Source organism: Octopus bimaculoides, chromosome 2 (assembly GCF_046866305.1).
Source record: "Octopus bimaculoides isolate indiv1 chromosome 2, ASM4686630v1, whole genome shotgun sequence".
Classification (NCBI taxonomy): domain Eukaryota; kingdom Metazoa; phylum Mollusca; class Cephalopoda; order Octopoda; family Octopodidae; genus Octopus; species Octopus bimaculoides.
The window spans coordinates 188405261-188428356 of NC_142929.1; the positions used below are offsets into that span (position 1 = coordinate 188405261).

Genomic DNA, 23096 nt, shown 5'->3' on the forward strand with positions numbered 1-23096 from the left:
ACCCTAACCCTAACACCCTAGTGAAGATCGTGCGGGTGTTAATCTGAAAATTTACCAATACCGTTTGGTCAACTGTTATTCGCGGGCAAATGGTGTTTGGTAAGATGTACCATACTTTTGCTTACTGTTTTCGGTAACCATGTAGTCGCGAGCAGACATAAACATCCTCTCAGCCCTTTCATACTTTAATCCAGTGGAACATCAATACATCAATGTACTCGCATTCAGTTCGTACTCATCTACTGCAGCTTAATGCACTGAAACATAAAATGAAGCACCTTGCTCAAGGACACAACGCACCACCCGATCCACCAATCAAAATCGCATCCTTATGATCATCAACTTAATACCTTAACCACTAAAACACACCTTCAGACTGTCCATACATTTTATAGCCTTGCTTTATAAATAACTGAACTAACTTAATACTTAATTGGCAGGATCATTAGGTATTTAGTTCAGTTATTTATAAAGCAATGCTACAAAAACAAAAAAACGAAATTACAAGATAACAAAATAATAAAATGAATAAACACGAATACCCAAACCAGCAAATTCTGTTTTTATTTTGTCTCATCTCTCTCTCTCTCACTTTCCCTTACTTATCTGTCTTCTTTATATATCTGTCCACGTATTTTCTCTATCACTTCCTTTATACGGTTAATCCTTTTTAGAACTGGCATAATTCTGTTATTATTGTGATTCGGAATTTCTTTTAAATTGAAAAATAATATTCATAAATTAATAACACAGTTTTATAATACAATACACACAATACCTTAAGTACGTAGATACAACCTAATAAATTGAATAACGTAAATGTTGTAAGCAGTAAAATATGGTAAAACAACGAAGAAAACATACGTAAATAAATTATTAAAATAAAAAAAGGCCTGCACACTCTCTCAATGAAGTATTTCATCAGGACACACAAGTGTTTCCCTCCAAACTTTTTCGAGGTTACTCAAAACAGCATTTTGGCGGGTGATGGCGAGGTTGAGACATTAGAACAGCCAAGCACTCTACCAGTATCATTACACATCGGGTTAAACATTTAAACTTAAACGAGAAATAAAGCTTCCATTCGTTTATGTTATTTGGTTATCTAGTCTTTATGTCAAGTTATTGTGTCAAATTCCTGTAAACCAGACATAACTGTACGGACTTCTCAATGCAAACAAAACTTTAGCAATACAAGTCATTCATTCATCTTTACAAAGAGAATTTATTAAGCATTCGTAATAATGACACGCATTGATTTGTGGCAAAATTCTTTATCTCGTATTTTATATGCAAGAGAAATATTCTTGTCTAAATTCAGATTTCATTTAAAATACAGCCGATATAAAACTAGGTGTGTTTGTGGGGTCGGATAAGGTGTTTTAGGTGCATCTTTGTTTTTGAAATAAAATATATCTTTTACAAATGTTCACTACCTTAGAAAAACTATATCAGTTAAGCAAATGGCCTTTCCTAAACGCATTAGAAGCATTATAACATAATGTGATCACTATTTCAGAAAATTATTGCCTTTCTCTTTGAACATATAAAAACGAATTCAGTTGGGGCAAAACGAGTAAGCCAAGATCAAGTAAATTTGCCGCTTTCTAAAAAGACTCAAAATATTCATGACTAGACAGAAAAATTAGAAATGCAAACTAAAAAAAAAAAATTTAATATCTAGGTCAAATGACATATGATATGAAATTAACGAAGCTTGACTAAAAAAAAAAGTTAACTCAAAATATTCTCTGTAGCTCCTTCACGATCTGCTGGAGTGTCCTTTTCGCGATATATTTACTCACCATGCAGTTAAAGAGAAGAAATTATTGTAATTAGATATTACTTATTCTACACCATTTTAGACATCATTTTTTGAAACTTGAAAGTTATAATTAGTATGGAAAAAATTGACTTGGGATCCAACAGAGAAAAGAATATTGATCGTCAAACACCAAATATTACCCAGATATTTTTTATTAGCACCCTGAATTACAATTGGGTTAAAGTTGAGGGAAAATTTCTTGAAAAAAAAGGGACCTGACTGTTTCGGACCCTCTCAACTTAAGCAACAACTATGCTAACCAATTCTTACTCCTAAAGATGATACAAAAATGATGCAATACTTGCAATGTGATGATTTCGAACAGATCAGGAAAAAATAACGGGAAATCAGAAGTTACCCATTATGCCCCGGTTACTGATTTTGCTCCACATCCCAATAAAATGAAATTTAGTATTATCTTTTGCAATTTAATTGTTTAAAAAATGGAATAAATCGATTTTAGAGTTAGACAGTAAAGCAAGGTTAAAGGATTAATATCAAAGTTCAAAGTGTGACCGAACCAGTTAAGAAAGAAAACAGTAAAAACACGGATAAATGTTTCTAATGGTGACCAGTCACCTCCATCTTCCGTCTAATCTATTTGTTTTTATTAACGTTTAATTGATAAATAAAGTAGAGACGAAAAACAGTGACACCCACAAATAGAAAAAATGTCAGAAGTAACACAAACTTAGCATTCCTCCCTGTAGTTCATTGATCTCCCCCTACTAGAGAGAAACCCTATGTAGTCACTCGATCTGCTAGAAACAGCAGTCGATTTTTCTATTATTTAATGATAAAAGAAGTTAATTTCTTTCCCTCATCTAAGTCCAATTGCGCAAAATTCACACCCCTTGAATCACTCTGTAACATTTGCTCTGTACATGTTCATATATATATATATAAGGATAAGCATATTAAAAAGGGTCTTTGGGAAAACTCATTTAAATAAAAAGGGCCCTTGATAGAGAAAAGGTTGGAACCACTGGTATAGGCGCAGGAGCGGCTGTGTGGTAAGTTTTGCTTCCCAACCACATGGTTCCGGGTTCAATCTCACTGCGTGGCACCTTGGGCAAGTGTCTTCTATTATAGCCTTGGGCCGACCACAGCCTTGTGAGTGGATTTGGCAGACGGAAACTAAAAGAAGTCCGACAACCAGTATTGGTGCGTTTATATCCCCCGTAACATAGCGGTTCGACTAAATAGATAGACAGAATAAGTGCCAGGCCTACGATATAAAATTACTGGAGTCGATTAATTTGACTAAAATTCTTCAAGGCGGTGCCCCAGCATGGCCGCAGTCATATACCAATTCTATATTTCTGAGAGGAAGAATTTGTTTCAGTCGGACTTAATATAAACAGCGGCGGAGTTCGAATCGTCGAGGTCATGTTTAATTAGTTAAACAAGTTTTCGTTGGTCAAGTAAGGCCTTCCTATCTTTTTCTTTGAAGCCTAGACTACTGGGGACTACATGATCATATCTTTTTTCAGCTTTAGCAAATAGGAAAGGCAGCGGGAGCTGTTATTTCTAGCATTGTAAAAAGGTTGCTGTAGGCGCCGACGAGGTCATGTGATAAGTTTTGATTGGTCAGATTTATTCCTCTTGGTTACATGTGAAGTAATTTGGCGCCAACTTTAAGAGGTTCCGACAAAGTCAGCTGTGTTTCTCCAACAACATAATCTCGCGGGCTTTTTCTCTGTAAGCATTTTTACTCAATTTATTATTTCGAAATATATATTTATTACGTTTACGTACCATTTCGAAACATTTCTTTTTTGTGTATTTTCCATTTCAAAATATATTTATAATGTTTATTTAACTCTTCAAAACATATTTAATTCATTGAACATTCCAAATCATTTCGTTTTAGTATCGCAAATATCCTATTTCGTCCATTTATCATCTCAAAACATTTATTTGACGATCGAAATAAATAAATTTTAAGATATTTATTTCATTCATTTTACCATCTCAAAATATTTCTGTCTTTAATCACCTCAAAGCTTATTTATTTAAATCTAATATATATAAATATTTGCGAACAAATTTACTAGTAAAGTCAACAACCTCCGATACAAATCGGAAGAGACCACATGAAAACGACTTAGTACATTTTATTCACTTTATATTATTTTACATAGGTGACTACTAAGATTAATTAAATTGATTTAATTATGGTTTTATGGTTTACTTTAAAGACAGAATAACATTCAGGTATTGCAATCGTACTGTGTTAATATTTTGTGCTAATGATGAAGCTTGTAATTACTAAGACTAATTGCCATTTTAATGTATATCTTATAAACAATAAAGCACCGTATTTTAAAAACTTTTGAAGATATTCAGTGAATCCAATTTGTCATTTTTTTATGAGCTTCCCTCTGTTTTATATCAGAGGTCTTTGTTTCAGTTAAAAGCTACTTTTGATAACACAAGTTTCAGAATTTTGAGAATCTATTTGCTTTGTTTTTCTTTTTTTTTTTCTTTTTTTTTTTTCGATATTTAAGATTTTAATTTTGATCTCGATCATTTTTAGTATTCGAAGTTTGTTTCGCGCCATCACTTCCAATATTGGGTACATTATTTCGAAGATGGAATTTTTTTTTTTTTTTTTACCTAAAAACGATCGATTTCCAACTATTTTGATGGTCAGATTTGTCCAAAACATCAAAAACCATTTAAAAAACAAATTTCACCTTCAAAGCCAGACAGATGTAAAATTTTCCCAATATTGTTTTCGGTTTAAAGAATAACTCGAGGGCGCAAAATTGGTATTTTTCCTCCTTGTAGGAAGAATCTTGTTAAATTACATTCACTTTTTATTTGTTAATTAAAATAATTGAAAGCTACTGCTAGGAAAATTAAAATTATGAAAAAATACTGTTCCTAATTTTTTTTTCACGGGTGAAGATCTTTTATATTGACGAAAATTTCTATTATAAAACAATGGAGTCGATGTTCGTACGTGTATATTTTTCTTGTAAAATAAAATTGAAGGAGGAGCAGTAAATGCTATATAAATGACTTCAATTATGTCTTCCACTGATTTATTAACAAATATAAATGAAAAGTAAAATACAATTATCCAATGAGTACAACTCTCCATTAACTTTTTCATTCATTCTAAAATAGTTTGTTAATCTTCGTCAATCGAAATTCTTTTAAAAAGTTAATTAAAAAAAAAAATTTTGATTTCACTATCATGTTAGTTATGGTAAAAAATCTGACAATCAACGACTACATTTTGCAGAATATAAATTCGAAAGGATGTAATTTGAGGTAAATTATGCAGCTAAATTTATGAGCGCCTTTCTAACAGGTTGTTGTTTGTCTCAAGGCAGCCATGATCGAACAGACCTCTGGTCAAGGGCATTTTAGCCGTGACCAGCTCGTCTTCATCCTGGATACAGGACACCTAAAACCACATTAACCAAGGTGTTGTTTTCTAAGACGATAAAGTTTGTCTTAAGGAGATTTAGTTGTAACAAGTTTTCTATTATCACAGCTCAGATGATGTAGATTACGCTCGTGTCGCAATTTGAGGGAAAATGTTTTTTCTTTTCTTTTTGGAGAGGAAATTTGAGACCCCCTTTTCCGACTTTTGTTTCCTTTTAACTCATTGAAAAAGACATTTTTAAATGAAATTTTCCACAAATGCGCCTCGGACTATGTGGATTACGATCTTGTCGAAATTTGATATGAAATACTTGTTTTGGCGAGTGGGAGCGAATAATTCATACACCTCCAAAACGTATGAAGAAACGTTTTATTTTTCATATCAGATTATTATAATCATACTCGACATCACCTGGAACGTATTTTTAGAAAATTTGATCTAAAAATTTGCACTTCTCAGAGTTATGAAGAAAAGTCGATGTGTGTAAATTATCGCCCCCCCCCCCCCCAGCAAACCCATTCTAAGAAAATTCATTACAAATTCCGATGTAGATTACAGTTATATTGGTAAAATTTTTGGAACCTAGAATTGATTTCAGTCTTATCTATGCATTGTTAACTTGAGTTTGAAACATCCAAATTGAAAACATTTCTGCAAAATGTGGTTTAAAGAAACTTGTAAGAATGATCTAATTTTTTTTTAAAATGCTGGTTCTTACGTAAAAAGCACTACTGAGAGTGTCACATAAAAAGCACTGGTGCTGCTGGCCCGTGAAAGGCAGTGGTGCTGGTGCCATGGAAAAAGCACACAATGCGCTTTGTAAAGTGGTTTGCATTAGGAAAGGATTCCAGCTGTAGAAACCAAGTCAAAACAGACTGGAACTTGGTGTGATTCCTGGCCAGCTTTCCATGCTAGCATGGGTTGGACAATTTGACTGAGGACTGGCGAACCAGATGGCTACACCAGGCTCCAATCTGATCTGACAAAGTTTCTACAGCTGGAAGCCCTTCCTAATGCCAACCACTCCGAGAGTGCAGTGGGTGCTTTTACATTCCACTGGCATGAGGGCCAGTCCGGTGGTACTGGCAACGGCCATGCTCAAAATGGTGTATTTTACATGCCACCTGCATGGGAGTCGGTCCAGAGGCGCTGGCAATGATCTCGCTCAAATGTTTTGTTAACCTCTCTTGTATAAATGTTATACATCATCATCATAACTGTTCCATGACCACATGGTTTGGATGGAATTTGTTGAGGTGGATTTTCTATGGCTAGATGGCTCATCCGTTTGCCAACCATCACCTATTTTCAAGTAAGGTACTTGGAAAGACCAACAAAAAAAAAAAAAAAGCTCCACTTGCATGACAGTCAGACTTGTTTACAGTTATCATGTGATGGCAAAGTAAGGAGACACTAACATACACGTGTGTGTGCACATACACACATGATGGGCTTTTTTCCAAATCCTCTTCTGAGGTTTGGTTGTCCCTGTAGAAAACAATTGCTCTTGGGACTGAACCTAGAACCATGTGGTGAGGAAGAAAACTAACCATGTTTGTGTCTACATATTTATACCTAATATGATATATAATTTACCTTCATTTGTAAAAATGCTGGATATATATATATATATATATATATATATATATATATATAATAGTTTTAGGGAAAATAACCAAGTGATTTTAATTGAGTTTTTACCTGTAATTTTGGATTTTGTCCCTAATATTATTATTATATATATATATATATATGTATTTAATGTATTTGTCATTGATTTTACATAAACCATCCTCCACTATATTTGAAGCTTGTATTTGTAAATAAATGTCACCATTGAGGCGAAAGTTTCTGTTTTATTTTATTAAAGGAAAAATGAGGCCTACAACGCTTGTTCAAAGAAAATTAGAATTTCAAGTTCGGAAATCCAAACCAAATGCAAAGAAGGTCTCCTCCAAGAAAAAGGGTTGGTTAAATTTTTATTATTGATGTATAAAATTAAATATATGACCTGATATAACCCATTGCAGCTGCTTAGCTGGTAGCTTTAAAAAAATAATGGCAGATCAACATTTAACGTGTTTCATACATCTTACTTCTGGAAAAAGATTACCCGTACCTGAGCTAGGGGCACGAGGGAGTAGAAATACTATACTGATATGTACAACATGTAGTCAAAAAAGCATCTGCCCTTGATTTTTTTCGTACAAAATGTGTAAGCAAAATTCGCATGGGTATTAGGTGGCTGGGTCCTTCCTGAGCATGTGCAAAAATGTTTGAGTCTGTAGGTTGCGCTATTCGCCTGCGGTAACATGTTGAGTACAGACGTAAAGAGTGTGCTGTGTGACTTTTCTTTTTCGAGTGCATTGAGCAAAGATACTGTATCAAATTCTGCCAAAAGCTTGGTGATACGCAAGCCCAGACTATTGACAAGTTTCAGAAGGCCTTTGGAGCAGGTGATGTTAACCAGTTCAAAGATGGCTGCACCTCAGTGGACAGTGAGCCACGTTGTGACCAGACAATTAAAGAATACTACCTAGGGGTTTTTTGTCACCTTCATAAAGCTGTGTGGCAAAAATGACCTGACCTGTGGGCAGCAAAGAACTGGCAACTCCACCATAACAATGCACCCGCTCATTCCACCCATGTACAATCATTCCTCGTCAAGCAAAACACACCACTTGTTCGTCAGGCTTCCTACTCCCCAGACTTGGCTCTGTGTGATTTTTGGCTATTCTCAAAGCTCAAAAAATCACTCAAAATCTCAGGAGATTTGAGTCAAGAGAGTACATTAAACAAAATTTGAAGGCACAGCCCTACAGTATCCCAAAAAGTGATTTCCATAAATGTCTCCAGCAGTGGCAGGAACGCTGGCAGAAGTGTGTAGACTCCCCAGGTGAATACTTTGAAAGAGACTAAATCAAAATGGTGAGTTTTGTAATATTGTTTTTTGGCCAAAGGTCTCCTACTTTTTGACTACACCTCATACATTGTTGCACCCTTTAGCATTTAAATTGGCCAGATCCAGCTTCTCACACTTACCTTACAATACATTATTTACATTTGATGGATATTTGTTCTCATCTTGTTTGCTGTTAACACGTTTCGGCTGATATACCCTCTAGCCTTCATCAGGTGTGATGGGGAAATTTCGAACCTGGCGTAGTGGTTAAGAGTGCGGGCTACTAACCCCAAGATTCCGAGTTCGATTCCAGGCAGTGACCTGAATAATAATAACAACATCGAAAAATACCTTAGGAATGAGAACCCAGGTTCGAAATTTCCCCAAGACACCTGATGAAGGCTGGAGGGTATATCAGCCGAAACATTGTGTTAACAACAAACAAGATGACAACAAATATCCGTCAAATGTAAATAATGTACAGAATTCCTCATCTCTTAAATATAGAACTAGTACTTACTTTACAATATTCTAAAAATAAACACTTTGAAATCTCAAAGCAACAAAATAATGGATAGAAATCTGAATGCTAAATGGTTGGACACTAAACCCCACTTGCGAAGACCTGTTGAGGCAAGTGAAATAGAAATTCAAGTTAAATTGGACACTAAACTCCACTTGCAAAGACCTGTTGAGGCAAGTTAAATCGAAATCGATGACTGGCACCCATGCCAACGCCGTCTCCTTCATTGGACACGAAACACAGCTTGCGAAGAGTTATTGGGGCAAGCGAAATCGAAATCGTGATGGCACCTGTGCCCGTAGCATGTGTATGGACCTTCGAGTGAGATCGTTGCCGGTGCCCCTGGACTGGCTCATGTGCGGGTGACACATGAAATGCACCATTTTGGGCGTGGCCGTTGCCAGTGCTACCTGGCTGGCCTACGTGGGATTTTCAATTGAAATCATTACCAGTGCCGCTGGACTGGCTCTTGTGCGGGTGACACAAGGTTTTTTCGAGCGAGATCGTTGCCAGTGCCCCTGGATTGGTTTTTGTGCGGGTGACACATGAAATGTTTCGAGTGAGATTGTTGCCAGTGCCCCTGGACTGGCTCTTGTGCGGGGTCGTCGTAGGATTTTCGAGCGAGATCGTTGCCAGTGCCCCTGGACTGGCTCATGTGCGGGCGACACATGTAATCTTTCGAGCGGGATCGTTGCCAGTGCCCCTGGACTGGCTCTTGTGTGGGTGGCACATGAAATGCACCATTTTGAGCGTGACCGTTGCCTGTGCCGCCTGACTGGCCTTCGTGCGGGTGACACGTAAAAGCATCCACTACACTCTCTGAGTGGTTGTCGTTAGGAAGGGCATCCAGCTGTAGAAACTCTGCCAAATCAGATTGGAGCCTGGTGTAGCCATCTGGTTTCACCAGTCCTCAGTCAAATGGTCCAACCCATGCTAGCATGGAAAGTGGACGTTAAACGGCGACGACGACGACATCAGGAGCTAAAGCAATGACTTCAGATTTGCAGGAGAAAATACAAAAAATAATTTTATTGTGGCTGAATTTTTTTGTTAATTTTTAATAATTTGAATAATTTCTGTAATTGTGATTAATTACCTTATTTTTTCCCTTGTTTCAAGAATCAGTTATTTGAAGAAAGTCTTTTTTTTTCCAGATTCTGTATCTTCAGTAACTCAAAGTCATGCATCATTGGAGTCCATACCTGGACATTCAGATAAATCAGCTAACAAGGTTATCCCACCTATGAATAAATCCGATAAAGTGAAAACGCCTAAGGTCTCTGATGAGAATTTATATTCTCCCCCAAAGCCCAAAATATCTCCAGTAAACCCTGCAAGACCCTGTTTATCTCCAATCAAAAGAAATATCTGGGGTGATGAAACCCCACATTCTAAGATTCCTGCTAAATCACCCAAAATAGGTTCGTAAGTTTGTTCTTTGCACCATTTGATATTAAATTCTTGTTTGGGCACATTTATTGCTAGTATAAATCAGTTGAGTGAACCGGTGTATGTTTGTGTGGCTGCATGTTTATTTAATACACGAAAGAGTTATTTAATTCTTTGACTTTTAAAGAATTTATTTTCTTCAAGTAAGGGAACTTGTTATTGGCACACATACATACCTGCATTCATGCAGATTAGACCTGAAATCCATTTGTCCATGATCCATCGTAATTTTAAAATCTGCCTCATTTGTTTATATCACACGAAACTGTTAAAACATTGCTAGGGGGTGTAATTCGTTGTTGCATTTCCTGACTTTTTCCCCTCTAACTTTGAGGAGACATTTTACATATACATGGAATGAGATGGTAAGACATTACATAGACTCTCCCGTGGGGTCAATTTCTGTTTTCCAGCATTTCCCCTCATGGTCCAGCAATGGCCAGGTCTCAAGATTGCTCGACTTAGAGACCAAGGTATGTCATATTTGTACCTTAATCCTCCTTCATAGTCATCACATTGCAAATAATACATAGGTGCAGGAGTGTCTGTGTGGTAAGTAGCTTGCTTACCAACCACATGGTTCTGGGTCCATTCCCACTGTGTGGCACCTTGGGCAAATGTCATCTACTGTAGCCTCAAACCGACCAAAGCCATGTGAGTGGATTTGGTTGACGGAAACTGAAAGAAGACCATCATATATATAATATATGTATATATATATAAATACATGTTTGTGTGTCTGTGTTTGTCCCCCCAACATTGCTTGACAACCGATATTGGTGTGTTTACATCCCCGTAACTTAGCATTTTGGCAAAAGAGACCAATAGAATAAGTACTAGGCTTACAAAGAACAAGTCTTGCAGTCGATTTGTTCAACTAAAGGCAGTGCTCCAGCATGACCGCAGTCAAATGACTGAAACAAATAAAAGAATATTAATTTGTGTGTAAATTGCAATCCTTATTTAGTGTTGAATCTTGGCACAAATTTTTTTCCCTTTGTATTTTAACTTGTTGTCAGCCTCTGCCTTGTATAAGTTGTGCCCAGGTTTTTTCAGTTAAAAAAGTCAAATATAAAATCGTGTTATAAAGAAATATGGTGATAGTTTGTGTGCTTAACATGTAAACCCATTGAAATGTTTTTGCGATCATTTATTCTCTGGAATCAAAAGATTGTGAATGATTTTTAAAAATTTTATTTTATTGACAGTGAGTGAAAACTATTCTAAAACAAAGCAGTTATTACACACGGCCCATCCAGCAAAAGTGATCTGTCGTGAGGAAGAACAATCAAAAATTAATGCATTTCTCTCTAAGCACATTTCTTCAAGAACTGGCAGTAGTATGTATATATCAGGTGCTCCAGGAACAGGGAAGACCGTCGTTCTTACAGAAATAATAAAACATTTAAAAGTAAGTCATGTATTACTAATTTAATCATGTTTTTACTGTTATATATTTTAAGTTGTTGCCTCAGGAATTTTTAGTGTTCTAGCGATCTTTGATGAAGCATCTTGTAAGTTCCCTTGGCTTGAAATCCTATTTTGAGTCTGTTGTAGTTTGTTCAGTATAAAATACCTCTCGCTAATTTGTCAAATTGACTTTCTTAAAAGTAGAAACTCTCATGTTTCATTACCTCATAGCTAACGTTTATTTAAATGCTTTGCCTACTTTTTTAAGAGCAACGAGTTTTAAATACCAATCTATAAGGAACTGTAAGACAGGATTTTAACTACAGAATTCTATCAAATTGTTTGTAATTTGAAAATGTTTCTTATTGGTTTCAAATTTTGGCACAAGGCCAGTAATTTCAGGAGTGGATGTAAGTTGATTACATCGACCCCAATGCTCGACAGGTATTTATTTTATCAACCTGGAATGGATAAAAGGCAAAGCCGACCTGTATTTTATTTTCGATGACAATTAATGTTACTCTTTCGTATATGATATATATATATACACACATATATATACACACACATATATATACACACACATGTAGGAGTAAGTTCTTGGCAACATACAGTGAAATATTAATGACGACAGAAACAAGTGATAAAAGATGGAGGTATCTTTTCCTTGTTACATTCAGACATAAAAAGTCTAGATTTTCCTAAGCAGTGTTCAGTCACATCTTCAGCGAAATTTAGATTTTTTTCTTATCAGTATGTCATCATCATCATCATCGTTTAACTTCCGCTTTCCATGCTAGCATGGGTTGGACGATTTGACTGAGGACTGGTGAAACCAGATGACTACACCAGGCTCCAATCTGATTTGGCAGAGTTTCTACAGCTGGATGCCCTTCCTAACGCCAACCACTCAGAGAGTGTAGTGGGTGCTTTTTACGTGTCACCCACACGAAGGCCAGTCAGGCGGTACTGGCAACGGCCACGCTCAAAATGGTGCATTTCATGTGTCACTCGCACAAGAGCCAGTCCAGGGGCACTGGCAACGAATATATATATCTATATACTTTCGCCTTTTGACTTCTCTATCATTATTTATATATACATAAGTTGGCAAGCTGGCAGAATCGTTAGCACGCCGGGTGAAATGCTTAGAATTATTTTGCCTGTCTTTATGCTCTGAGTTCAAATTCTGCTGAGGTCGACTTTGCATTTCATCCTTTCGTGGTCGATTAAATAAGTACCGGTTTTACACTGGGGGTCGATGTAAGCGACTTAATGTCCTCCCACAAGCTGCCCTTGTGGCAAAAATTTGAAATGATTATTTCTATATACATGAATACATTGCAGTTCAAGTCTTCTGGGCCTGTTAGCCAGAGGTCTCGAGATCAAAACTATGTTCTGCAACTTTCTTTTAGGGGCAAGTGTGGCTGTATGGTTAGGTTTGCTTTCCAACCACATGGTTTTGGATTCAATCCCATTGCATAGCACTTTGGGTAAGTGTCTCCTAAAACCTCAGACTGACTAAAACCTCGTAAAAGAATTTGTTACATGGAAACTGAAAGAAACTTGTGTGTGTGTGTGTGTGTGTGTGTAATGTTTTAACACTTCTAACTAAATTTACCATTTTCTCTAGGTTAATAATTCCTGCAAAGTTGTATATTTGAACTGCATGATTGTCCAAGATGTTTGGGATGTTTATAGGAAAATCTATACTGAAATGACTGGAGAGATATATTCTAAATCGACATCAAAATTACTGAAATCTTTACAAAAAATCATAACAAGCAGTAAAAAAAGCATGTGAGTATCTTCCAGTGTTTATTTCTCTTTCACTACTTGCTAAGTCTCGGGGGTGGGGTGGACAGAGCCCATGACTTTTGCAGGCTCTTTGTTGATGCCAGCCTGCTTGGGACTACCCCTAGTCCTATGATACAAATTTTGTTTTAAAGTAATCTAGACTAAAACTTTTCATCAGACTTTCCTATTTCAAACAGTGACTTAATTATAACAGTTAAATTATTCAGAAGTGGCTGTGTGGTAAGAAGTCTGCTTCTCAACCATATGATTCTGGGTTCAGTCTCAGTGTGTGGCACCTTGGGCAAGTGTCTTCTATAGCCTTGGGCTGACCAAAGTCTTGACTGGATTTGGGAGACAGAAACTGAAATAAGACCATCATATATTATCATTTAATGTCCGTTGTCCATGCTGGCATTGGTTGGACAGTTTGACCAGGGCTGGCAAACTGGAAGGTTGCACCAGGCTCCAGTCTGATTTGGCATGGTTTTCTATAGCTGGTTGCCCTTCCTAATGCCAACCACTCTGAGAGTGTAATGGGTGCTTTTATGTGCCACTGGCATGACACCAGTATCTGCCACTAGTGCGATTATGTTCGGCTTGATGGGTCTTCTTCTCAAGTACGACACAATGCCAAAGGTCTGAGTCATTGCCTCTGAGGCCCAACACTTGAAAGGAAATCTGCCACTTTGCCTCCATGAGGCCCAACGCTTAAAAAGGAACTCGGCCATTTTGCCTCTGTGGGGCCCCCTCACACACACCTCTGCTTGTTACCTCACCACAACTGCATGACAACTGGTGTTGGTTTGTTTACATCCTTTTAAATTAGCAGTTCAACTAAAGAGACTGATAGAATTAGTGCCAGGCTTATAAATAAAATACTGAGATTGATTCATTTGACTAAAATATTCCTTGTGCATAGCTGCAGTCTAATGGCTGAAATGAGTAGAAAATAATGGTACCTGTTCTCACCTGCCCAGTGATGCATCACTGGTCAGTAAAATGTGGGAGGTTTTTCTGTTGCTCCATGTTGTGTCATCAGATTATACCCCTTTCTATAAATGTGCAACTCTTGGGATTCTTTGTCCTGGAATTTTCAGTACCTGTATTTATCCTTGAAAATTCCATTTAATTAATTAATTGCAAATGAGAGTTAATTAGAAGTAGACTTGGCTGTGTGATTAAAAAGTTTGCTTCTGAGCCATGTGATGTCTTAAGCGGGTGCCTTTGGCTATAAGCCTTGAACTGATCAGTGTCTTGTGAGTGAAATCTTGGTTGATGGAAACTGTAAGGAAGCCTGTTGCCGTCATTGTTTCAATGCCTCCTTTTCCACACAAGCTTTCACCTTCCATTCACAAGGTTTCATGCAGTGGGACTGAACCCAAACGATGTGGTTGGGAAGTGAGATTCTTAACTGCATAGCCATGCATGGTGGCCATTAAGCAGTTTCTTTTTGTAAAGAACAAAGGGAAATAATTTCTTTACTTGGAAACAATTGAGGGTTAGTGACAGCAAAAGCATCCTGCTAGAGAAAAAACTGACTATTTTCAAAGACACTTATCTAAACTTGTAGAAGAATGGAAACATGGTCAAAACTTTATTGAATTTGTTTTTAATAACCATATTTTTGTTTCAGTGTTCTTGTTTTGGATGAGATTGACCAATTGGACAACAAACATCATGAAGTACTATATGAACTCTTTGGTTGGCCAGCCCTTTCAAACTCATCGTTTGTTTTAATAGGTAAGGATTAGATTCATTAAAAAAATTGTTGCATTATTCCACCCTGTAGAATTTGTTTCATTTGATTTTGAAAATGATGAAGAATTTAGTAAAATCAGTTTATTATGAAGTTAGTATTTGGAGCATAAATTTATAGAAATTCTGATGGGGAGCTTTTAGATCACTTGAAAGCAAAAAGTTGGTATCACAGAACTAAGGCAGTGTCAGGCACATTGGTATCGAAAGGGTTAACACAATTTGTATCCTAGGACTATGGGGTTGGTCTGAGACAGGTTGGTATCGAAAGGGTTAAGAGATTCATATGTCAAAGTTTATTGTTATGTAGCATTCAAACAACGGTAATCCAATACAATTCTAAATTTAGATATTATCGAGCAATGAGTAGAATTCAGTATGTGGTGACCCCGCAGTGCAGAAAGCGATAAGTTAATTGTGCACATAATTGACGTTTTTTCTTCTCTGTTTTTGATCTGCTCCAATATCTCCCCTATCAGTTACAACTCATTTAAAAGTTACTCAGCTGTGTATAATTATTATTCTCTAATTGAGTCTTTTGAGGAGGTCTTCCTTTCTTCAATGACTCATGTGATACAGTTTAGTATACAATGATTTGAATGTTGAGATGTCTGTACAAATAGGTTTATGCCTGCTTAGTTATAAGCTGTGGTAGAGGGTGGTCTCTCACAAGAATTTACTCTTAATATACCAGGCTGTATTCTCTTAGGTGTCTCTGTTTTTTAGATTGGTTAAGAATTTCATTAAACACCAATTCTAAATTAATGTTCATGAAGAAAATAAAAGTAAAAAAAAAGAAAAAAGTTTACCATTATAACTATCTTAAGGAATTTATGTAGCTTTGATGCCAACTTGCTTGAGAATCCCACTGGTTCTATGTTATCAACTTTTTGTTTTTAAGTGATTTAAATTAAAAGCTTCCATCAAAATTTCACATTAACCCTTTAATACTCTGATTGCTCTGTCAAACGTGATGCATATTTATTCACAATGTTTGGAATTAATGGTGAATTAACTTGTGGTTTTATGATTGTTTATTACTAGAATGACATTGTAGAGTAGGTGCGAGAGGCCAAATATGGCCAGTTTGAACATAAAACAAGTAGAATATTTGGACCAGATGTGGTCAGTTTAAATGCTAAAGAGTTAAATAATGTTTTAAACACCGGCTTAATACCAATAAAGCTGTTATATTAAACTTTTATTTTAAAGATTTAAAACAAAGGAATTTATTGCGGTTCGGCAAAAAAGACCGATAGAATAAGTACTAGGCTTCCAAAGAATAAGTCCTGGGGTCGATTTGCTCGACTAAAGGCGGTGCTCCAGCATGGCCACAGTCAAATGACTGAAACAAGTAAAAGAGTAAATTCATTTGGTTTTGTCTCCTTTTCTTTTCATGCTGGCGTGGATTAGACAAATATCTATTAAGACCTTGTTCTACATCCAGATGGCGCTACATATTCTAAAATTGGAACGATACAGAGGAGATTAGCATGGCCCCTGCGCAAGGATGACACGCAAATTCGTGAAGCATTCCATATTTTTACTCCTGTGCAGGTGGCACATAAAAAACACCATTTGAGCGTGGCCGTTGCCACTACTGCTGGACTGGCCCTCGTGCCAGTGGCACGTAAAAAGCACCCACTACACTGAGTGGTTGGCGTTAGGAAGGGCATCCAGCTGTAGAAACTCTGCCAGATCAGATTGGAGTCTGGTGTAGCCATCCGCTTCGCCAGTCCCCAGTCAAATCGTCCAACCCCTGCTAGCATGGAAAGTGGACATTAAATGATGATCCTCTTCCTGTCGCTTATCCATATGTTTTTCAAGTGGGGAATCTCTTTTCCCCTTGTCTTAACTTGCCAACAAATTGAATTTTCATTGAACATAATAATATTGATGCATTAATTTGTATTTTATATTTAAATCTTGTCTATAATCAAAATTTTGTTTTTATCATTAAAATGTTTAAGGTGTAGCAAACTCCCTTGATCTGACAGACCGTATTTTACCCAGGCTGCAGGCACGATTAGATCTCAGACCCACTCTTATGAATTTTCCTCCATATACTAAGGATCAAATTGTTCAAGTTATTGAAGGCCGGTTAAAAGTGGTAAGTCACATTTCTATATTCCTCAAATATTTATTTATGATATAGTAAGACTAACCGTTTAACATTCAGATTACTCTGCCAAGTGGAACGATTATTTATTCAGATTGTTTTGAATTAATCAGGTCTTATCTTGTAGATCTGAGATTTCAGTGAAGTAATTATTTTTAGAATGCCTTTGTAGGGTAGGTGTGGGAGGCTGGATCTTGCTGGTTTGAACATAAAAACTGGTAGAATATCTGGGCCAGTTATAACCAGATTAACTCTTTTGTTACCAACCTGGCTGAAACCGAGTCTGGCTCTGTAGTACAAATGTCTTGTTTTCATAAGTTCTGAATTAAAATCTTCCACCAAACCTTTGTCACAATTTATGTTCCTAACACTAGCTTAATGATAATTAAGTTATTTTACTAAATTCTTTGTTATATTCAAAGTAATTGAAAGAAACACAGAGCATCTCAAAATAAATACAGTAACGAAAGGGTTAAAATTAATTTTATTATAATAATATTCAAATATTAATGTTTTTTCAAATGATAGACCAATTTTTTTTTTCCTCTTTTTTTCTCCCCCTTTGAAGTTGAAATTAAATTGTGGCTATGTGTTTGAACCAAGTGCCATACAGTTTTGTGCTCGTAAAGTAGCTTCTATGGCCGGAGATATGAGGAAAGCTCTTGATATTTGCCGAAGAGGCATTGAACAAATGGAAACTGAGATCCGATTCCAACAAATATCGTCATCAGGTAGGACTTACCATTTAATTATATAAAAGTATTGATCTTACTGAGACCCGAGACTAAAAATAGTCAGTTGATCGAATATTATGTCTATGAGGGTGAGTCAAAAAGTAATGCCATTTTGTGTAGGACAGGTATAATTATCAACACAGGAACATGTATCATACATCAAAATGAAGCTGGTCCTCTGTGGATCACATCCCTACTTCTTAACATAGTTACCGTTTCTCTCAATAGGAATATTCCACCTTCGAATGAGAGTATGTATCCCTGCCCCATAAAATTCTGTTGACTGTTCTTTGAGCCATTTCTTCACTACAGTTTTCACTTCCTCGTCACTGGACGGTGACTATACTGAAAAGTAGGGATGTGATCCACAGAGGACCAGCTTCATTTTGATGTATGATACATGTTCCTATGTTGGTAATTATACCTCTCCTAAACAAAATGGCATCACTTTTTGACTTACCTTTATTGAACTTTGATGTGTGAATGGCTGACCCCTCTGACAGGATTTTGATGTAGGACAAAACTTAACGAGACTGTTTTGGGCTTTACTATTTTTCTTAATGATTCAGTTGCAGGCTTAGTCTCACTGTATGGTACCTTGGGCTAATCGCTTCAAATATAGCTTCTGATTGACCAGCATCATCATTTTAATGTCCACTTTTCCATGCTTGCCTCGGTCAAACAGTTTAGACAGGTTTCCTGTGGCTGGATACCATTCCTGTCACCAACCCTCGCCTCTTCCCAGATGTGTTTTCTCATAGAAGATGAAATGAACAGCAACACTAAGGCGGTGCTGCTTGTTTACAATATCAAGACATGGGTACACACATGCACACACACACATGCATGTATATGACAGGATTATTTCAATTTGTGTCTACCAGTTCTAGTCACAAGGCTCTTGTTGGCCCAGAGCTATAAGTAGAAAACACTTGCCCAAGGTGCTGTGCAGTTGGATTGAACTGAATACCTCCTAGTTGGAATATAAGCTTCTTAACCATTCAGCTAGGCCTGCACATATTGTTTTTTAACACGATTGCCGAATCTTACTTGGTTTGGTAAAATATGATAACAACAATTGTGATTTATCCTTTTTTTGTACAGGTTCCAAGACCCCCAATGGCAAAACTGAATGTTCTAAGAAAATAACTATATCCCACATTTCTAAAATAATGACTGAAGTCTATGGATTACCGATTGTGAATTCTACAGAAGAGATGACTAGTGTTCCAATTCAACAGAAAATTGCTATATGTTCCATTTTTCTAATGGTGAAACATGGTAAAGGTGCAAAAGAAGTGGAACTTGGAAACGTAAGAGTTTATCTTATTGTTCTTTGGTATTTGTTATCCAAGAGTTATGGCATTATTCCAGTAAATCGGTATAATTAAGCGATGGTTCTGGTCTTGCAGTGGTCATCATCATTGTTGTTTTAATGTCTGCTTTTTCCATGTTTGCAAGGGGTGGACAGATTTTGAGGTGGATTCCCTACAGGCAGATATCCTTCCTGTTGTCAACCGTTATTTCCAAACAAGGAAATATTTCCCCATGACCAGGCATGCTTTTGCACAATACTGAAATATTGGTTTCAAATTTTGGTACAAGGCCAGCAATTTTTGGGGAGCAGCTAAGTCAGTTGGGTTGACCTTAGAATTCAGTTGTACTTACTTTATCGACCACATGAGGGATGAGAAGTGAAGTTGACCCCTAGCAGCATTTGAACTCTGAATGTAAAGATTCACAAAATTGCCACTATGCATTTTGTCTGGCAAGGATTCTGCCAGCTTGTAGCCTTGCAGTACTGAAATCTATTTGAGTGCCACCAATTGTATGACAGTGGCACTTGTTTGCAACTATTACATGATTTGAAAATAAGGTGAGACACACACAACAGGATTCTTCCAGTTTCTGTTTACCAAATCCACTGAAGGCTTGATTGACCTGGGACTGTAAAAGACACTTGCTCAAGGTGCCACAGAGTGGGACTGAACCGAACACCATGTGGCTAGGAAGTAAATTTCTTAACCCTTTAGCATTCAGATTATTCATTGTCATCATCGTCATTTAACATCCACTTTCCATGCTGGCATGTGTTGGACGATTTGATTGAGGACTGGTAAGCTAGGGGACTGCACCAGGCTCTGTCTGATTTGGCAATGTTTCTACAGCTGGATGCCCTTTCTAATAACCACTCCAAGAGTGTAGTGGGTGCTTCTATGTGTCGCTGGCTTAGGAGCCAGTCAGGTGGCACTGGCATCAGCCATACTTGAATGGTGCTTTTTACGTGCCACCAGCATGGGTGTCAATCAGGCAGCACTGGCATTGGTCACACTTGAATGGTGCTTTTTATGTGCCTGGAGCACAAGTGCCGGTCAGGTGGCACTGGCATCATCCAAGTTTGAATAGTGCATTTTCTGTGCCATTCAGGTGGCACTGGTATCAGCCGTTCTTGAATGGTGCTTTTTACATTCCACCGGCACAGGTGCCAATCAGGCGGCACTGGCATTGGTCACACTTAGATGGTGCTTTTTATGTGCCGGCAGCACAGGTGCCAGTCAGGTGGCACTGGCATTTTATGTGCCCTACAGCTATACCTCCCCCACTTCTCTCTATGTATAAATGTGTGTATGTATGTGCTGCCATATAAAAAGCACTGGTGCTGGTGTCACATAAAAAGTGCTAGCGTCACATAAAGAGCACCCGTTACCTCTGTAAAGTGGTTGGCATTAGGAAGAGCATTTAACTGTAGAAACCATGCCAAAACACAGTAGAGGCTGGTGTGGACTTACCAGCTCCTGTCAAACTGTCCAACCCATGCCAGCATGGGGAATGGACAGTGAATGATCACACACACACACACACACACACACACACACACACACACACACACACACACACACACACACACACACACACACACACACACACACATGGCTGTTATGTGTTAAGCCTGGCCAGTGTCTTGTTTGTTTGCTTTTTGTATACAAATAAAAATTCCAACTTAGCTCTGAATGATCAATGCTGCTTGTCACTGAAGGGGTAAAGCTAAGCCAAAACACCAGTGTCTCATGGTTCTCTGACATTTTTCAGAGTGAGGTGTTTTTAATGCAGTCTCCGTCTAGAACTTGCTCAGATATATATAAACTAAAATAAAAAAAAACAAAAAAACTAGTGTCATTGTGTATATGTTATGATGTACATACTGTTTAATGTATATTATATATTTTTCTTTTTTTTATCTTTCAGCTTCATGATGTTTTCAAAAAGGTGTGTCACCAATGTAACGTCACTGCTGTTGGTCAGTCAGAATTTGTATGTATTTCTAGTCTGTTAGAATCACAAGGGATCATACAAACCAAAAAAGCCAAGGATTTAAGGAAAACCAAAGTAAGTATATCCATTATGTGTTTCCTCGGGCTGTGTAGTTTAGAATCTTGCTTTGCAACCTTGTGGTTGCCACTTAAGTCCCACTATGGCATCTTGGGGCAAGTGTCTTTCTGTTGCACCAGGCCAACGAATGCCTTGTGAGTGAATTTGGAGGATAGGAATAGTATGAAACCTGTTTGTGTGTGTGTTGTTGTTGTTGATGTCAAGAATTTTATAAACTAAGGTGGCAAGCTGGGTGAAATGCCTAGTGGTATTTCGTCTGCTGCCATGTTCTGAGTTCAAATTCTTCTGAGGTCAACTTTGCCTTTTGCCCTTTCGGGGTTGATAAATTAAGTACCAGTTGCATACTGGTGTTGATCTAATCAACTCCCCTAAAATTTCGGGCCTTGTGCTTAGAATAGAAAAGAATTTTATAAGCATTCAAGAGATCTTGAAATAATCCTTATTTTTGGAATTGTCTCTCTTGAAGCATAAAGCTATAAATATTGCATGTTGAAAAACCTGTTCAGTTGAAAAACCTTTTTGGATAGAAAATGTCACGGGCTGCCTGTGAAACACAAACCCACACCTCTTGTAGACATAAAAGCTGTTCTATCTCTAGACCAAAATAATTCTTTGAATTTCTCTATTCGTCTCAGAAACTTTATTCTCACCACTGATAATTGTCTGTTGCTGATGTCATAGGAAGTTTATAAACTTCATAAGACATAAGATTGTGAATTAATTCTGTTTTGGAATAATGGTTCCCAAAGCATACACATAAAGCAGTAAACAGTGGCATGTAAATGTTGGGGTTGAAAATTCCCTTTTTGGTTGCCTTTGACTTTTATTCAAAGGGGTTTTTCAACCAAATATTTACACGGGCATATGGCGTAGTGGTTAAGAGCGCGGGCTACTAACCCCAAGATTCCATGTTCGAATCTAGGCAGTGACCTGAATAATAATAATAATAATAATATCAGAAAATACTTTAGGAATGAGAACTTGGGTTCAAAATTTCCCCAAGACACCTGATGAAGGCTGGAGGGTATATCAGCTGAAACATTGTGTTAACAACAAACAAGACGAGAACAAATATCCGTCAATTGTAAATAATGAATACCAGATGTTTCAATTAACTTTTTAAATTACAAAGAATTTATTAAAATAATTTTGTCATTATCAAGCTGGTATTTGGAACATAAATTAATGTGAAATTTTGGTCAGTTTAAAACAGGAACCTCATCAATGGAATCTTTTGCTAAGCTTGTATAGAAGTTTCAGGATGTAGAAAATAATTAATCAAATATTATTTTAAGTTTTAATCGGATTTGATTTTTAATTTCAGATCTCCCTACGTTTGAGTGAGCAAGACTTACAATGGTCATTCAAAGATAAAACGTTATTATCCAACATAATGGAACAAGGTTTACCATAAATACTACAAGAATCCATCAATGTGTAAAATATGTAATTATATTTGTAAAGCATTTTGTTTTTTTAAAGAAAACATGAATGTTATTTTAATTTTGTTTTGTAACACTGAGATTATTTTAATATATAAATAAACTTAATTTTATAGAAAAAAAAATTAATTTCAAGTTATTTTTCTTTCTAACCCTTGAGCATTTAAACTGGCCTCATCTGGGAATTGAACTCATGATTTTAGGATCTACCTGTTTCATGTTAAGACTGGCTAGATCCAGCCTCTCACACTTACTCTACAATATCAATCTAAAAATAATCACATCATTGAAATTTCAAAACTACCAGATGATACCTGATTAATTCAAGATAATGTGAACGCATAAGTATT

General features: G+C 36.9%; 1 protein-coding gene and 1 non-coding gene across 2 annotated transcripts; both read left to right on the forward strand.

The window, feature by feature from the left end:
• The first annotated feature begins 3057 nt into the window (after window positions 1-3057).
• Window positions 3058-22871, forward strand: LOC106873289 (DNA replication factor CDC6). The gene is made up of 11 exons (XM_014920596.3): window positions 3058-3526; window positions 7096-7191; window positions 9805-10071; window positions 11308-11510; window positions 13143-13309; window positions 14940-15046; window positions 17032-17171; window positions 17749-17911; window positions 19019-19227; window positions 21161-21301; window positions 22629-22871. The coding sequence occupies exons 2-11, from the start codon at window positions 7101-7103 to the stop codon at window positions 22716-22718; spliced, it is 1578 nt and encodes a 525-aa protein (XP_014776082.1). The 5' UTR covers window positions 3058-3526; window positions 7096-7100; the 3' UTR covers window positions 22719-22871.
• Window positions 16501-16606, forward strand: LOC128247155 (U6 spliceosomal RNA). The gene has a single exon (XR_016240892.1). It is a non-coding gene; the product is annotated as a U6 spliceosomal RNA (small nuclear RNA).
• Window positions 22872-23096: the final 225 nt, after the last annotated feature.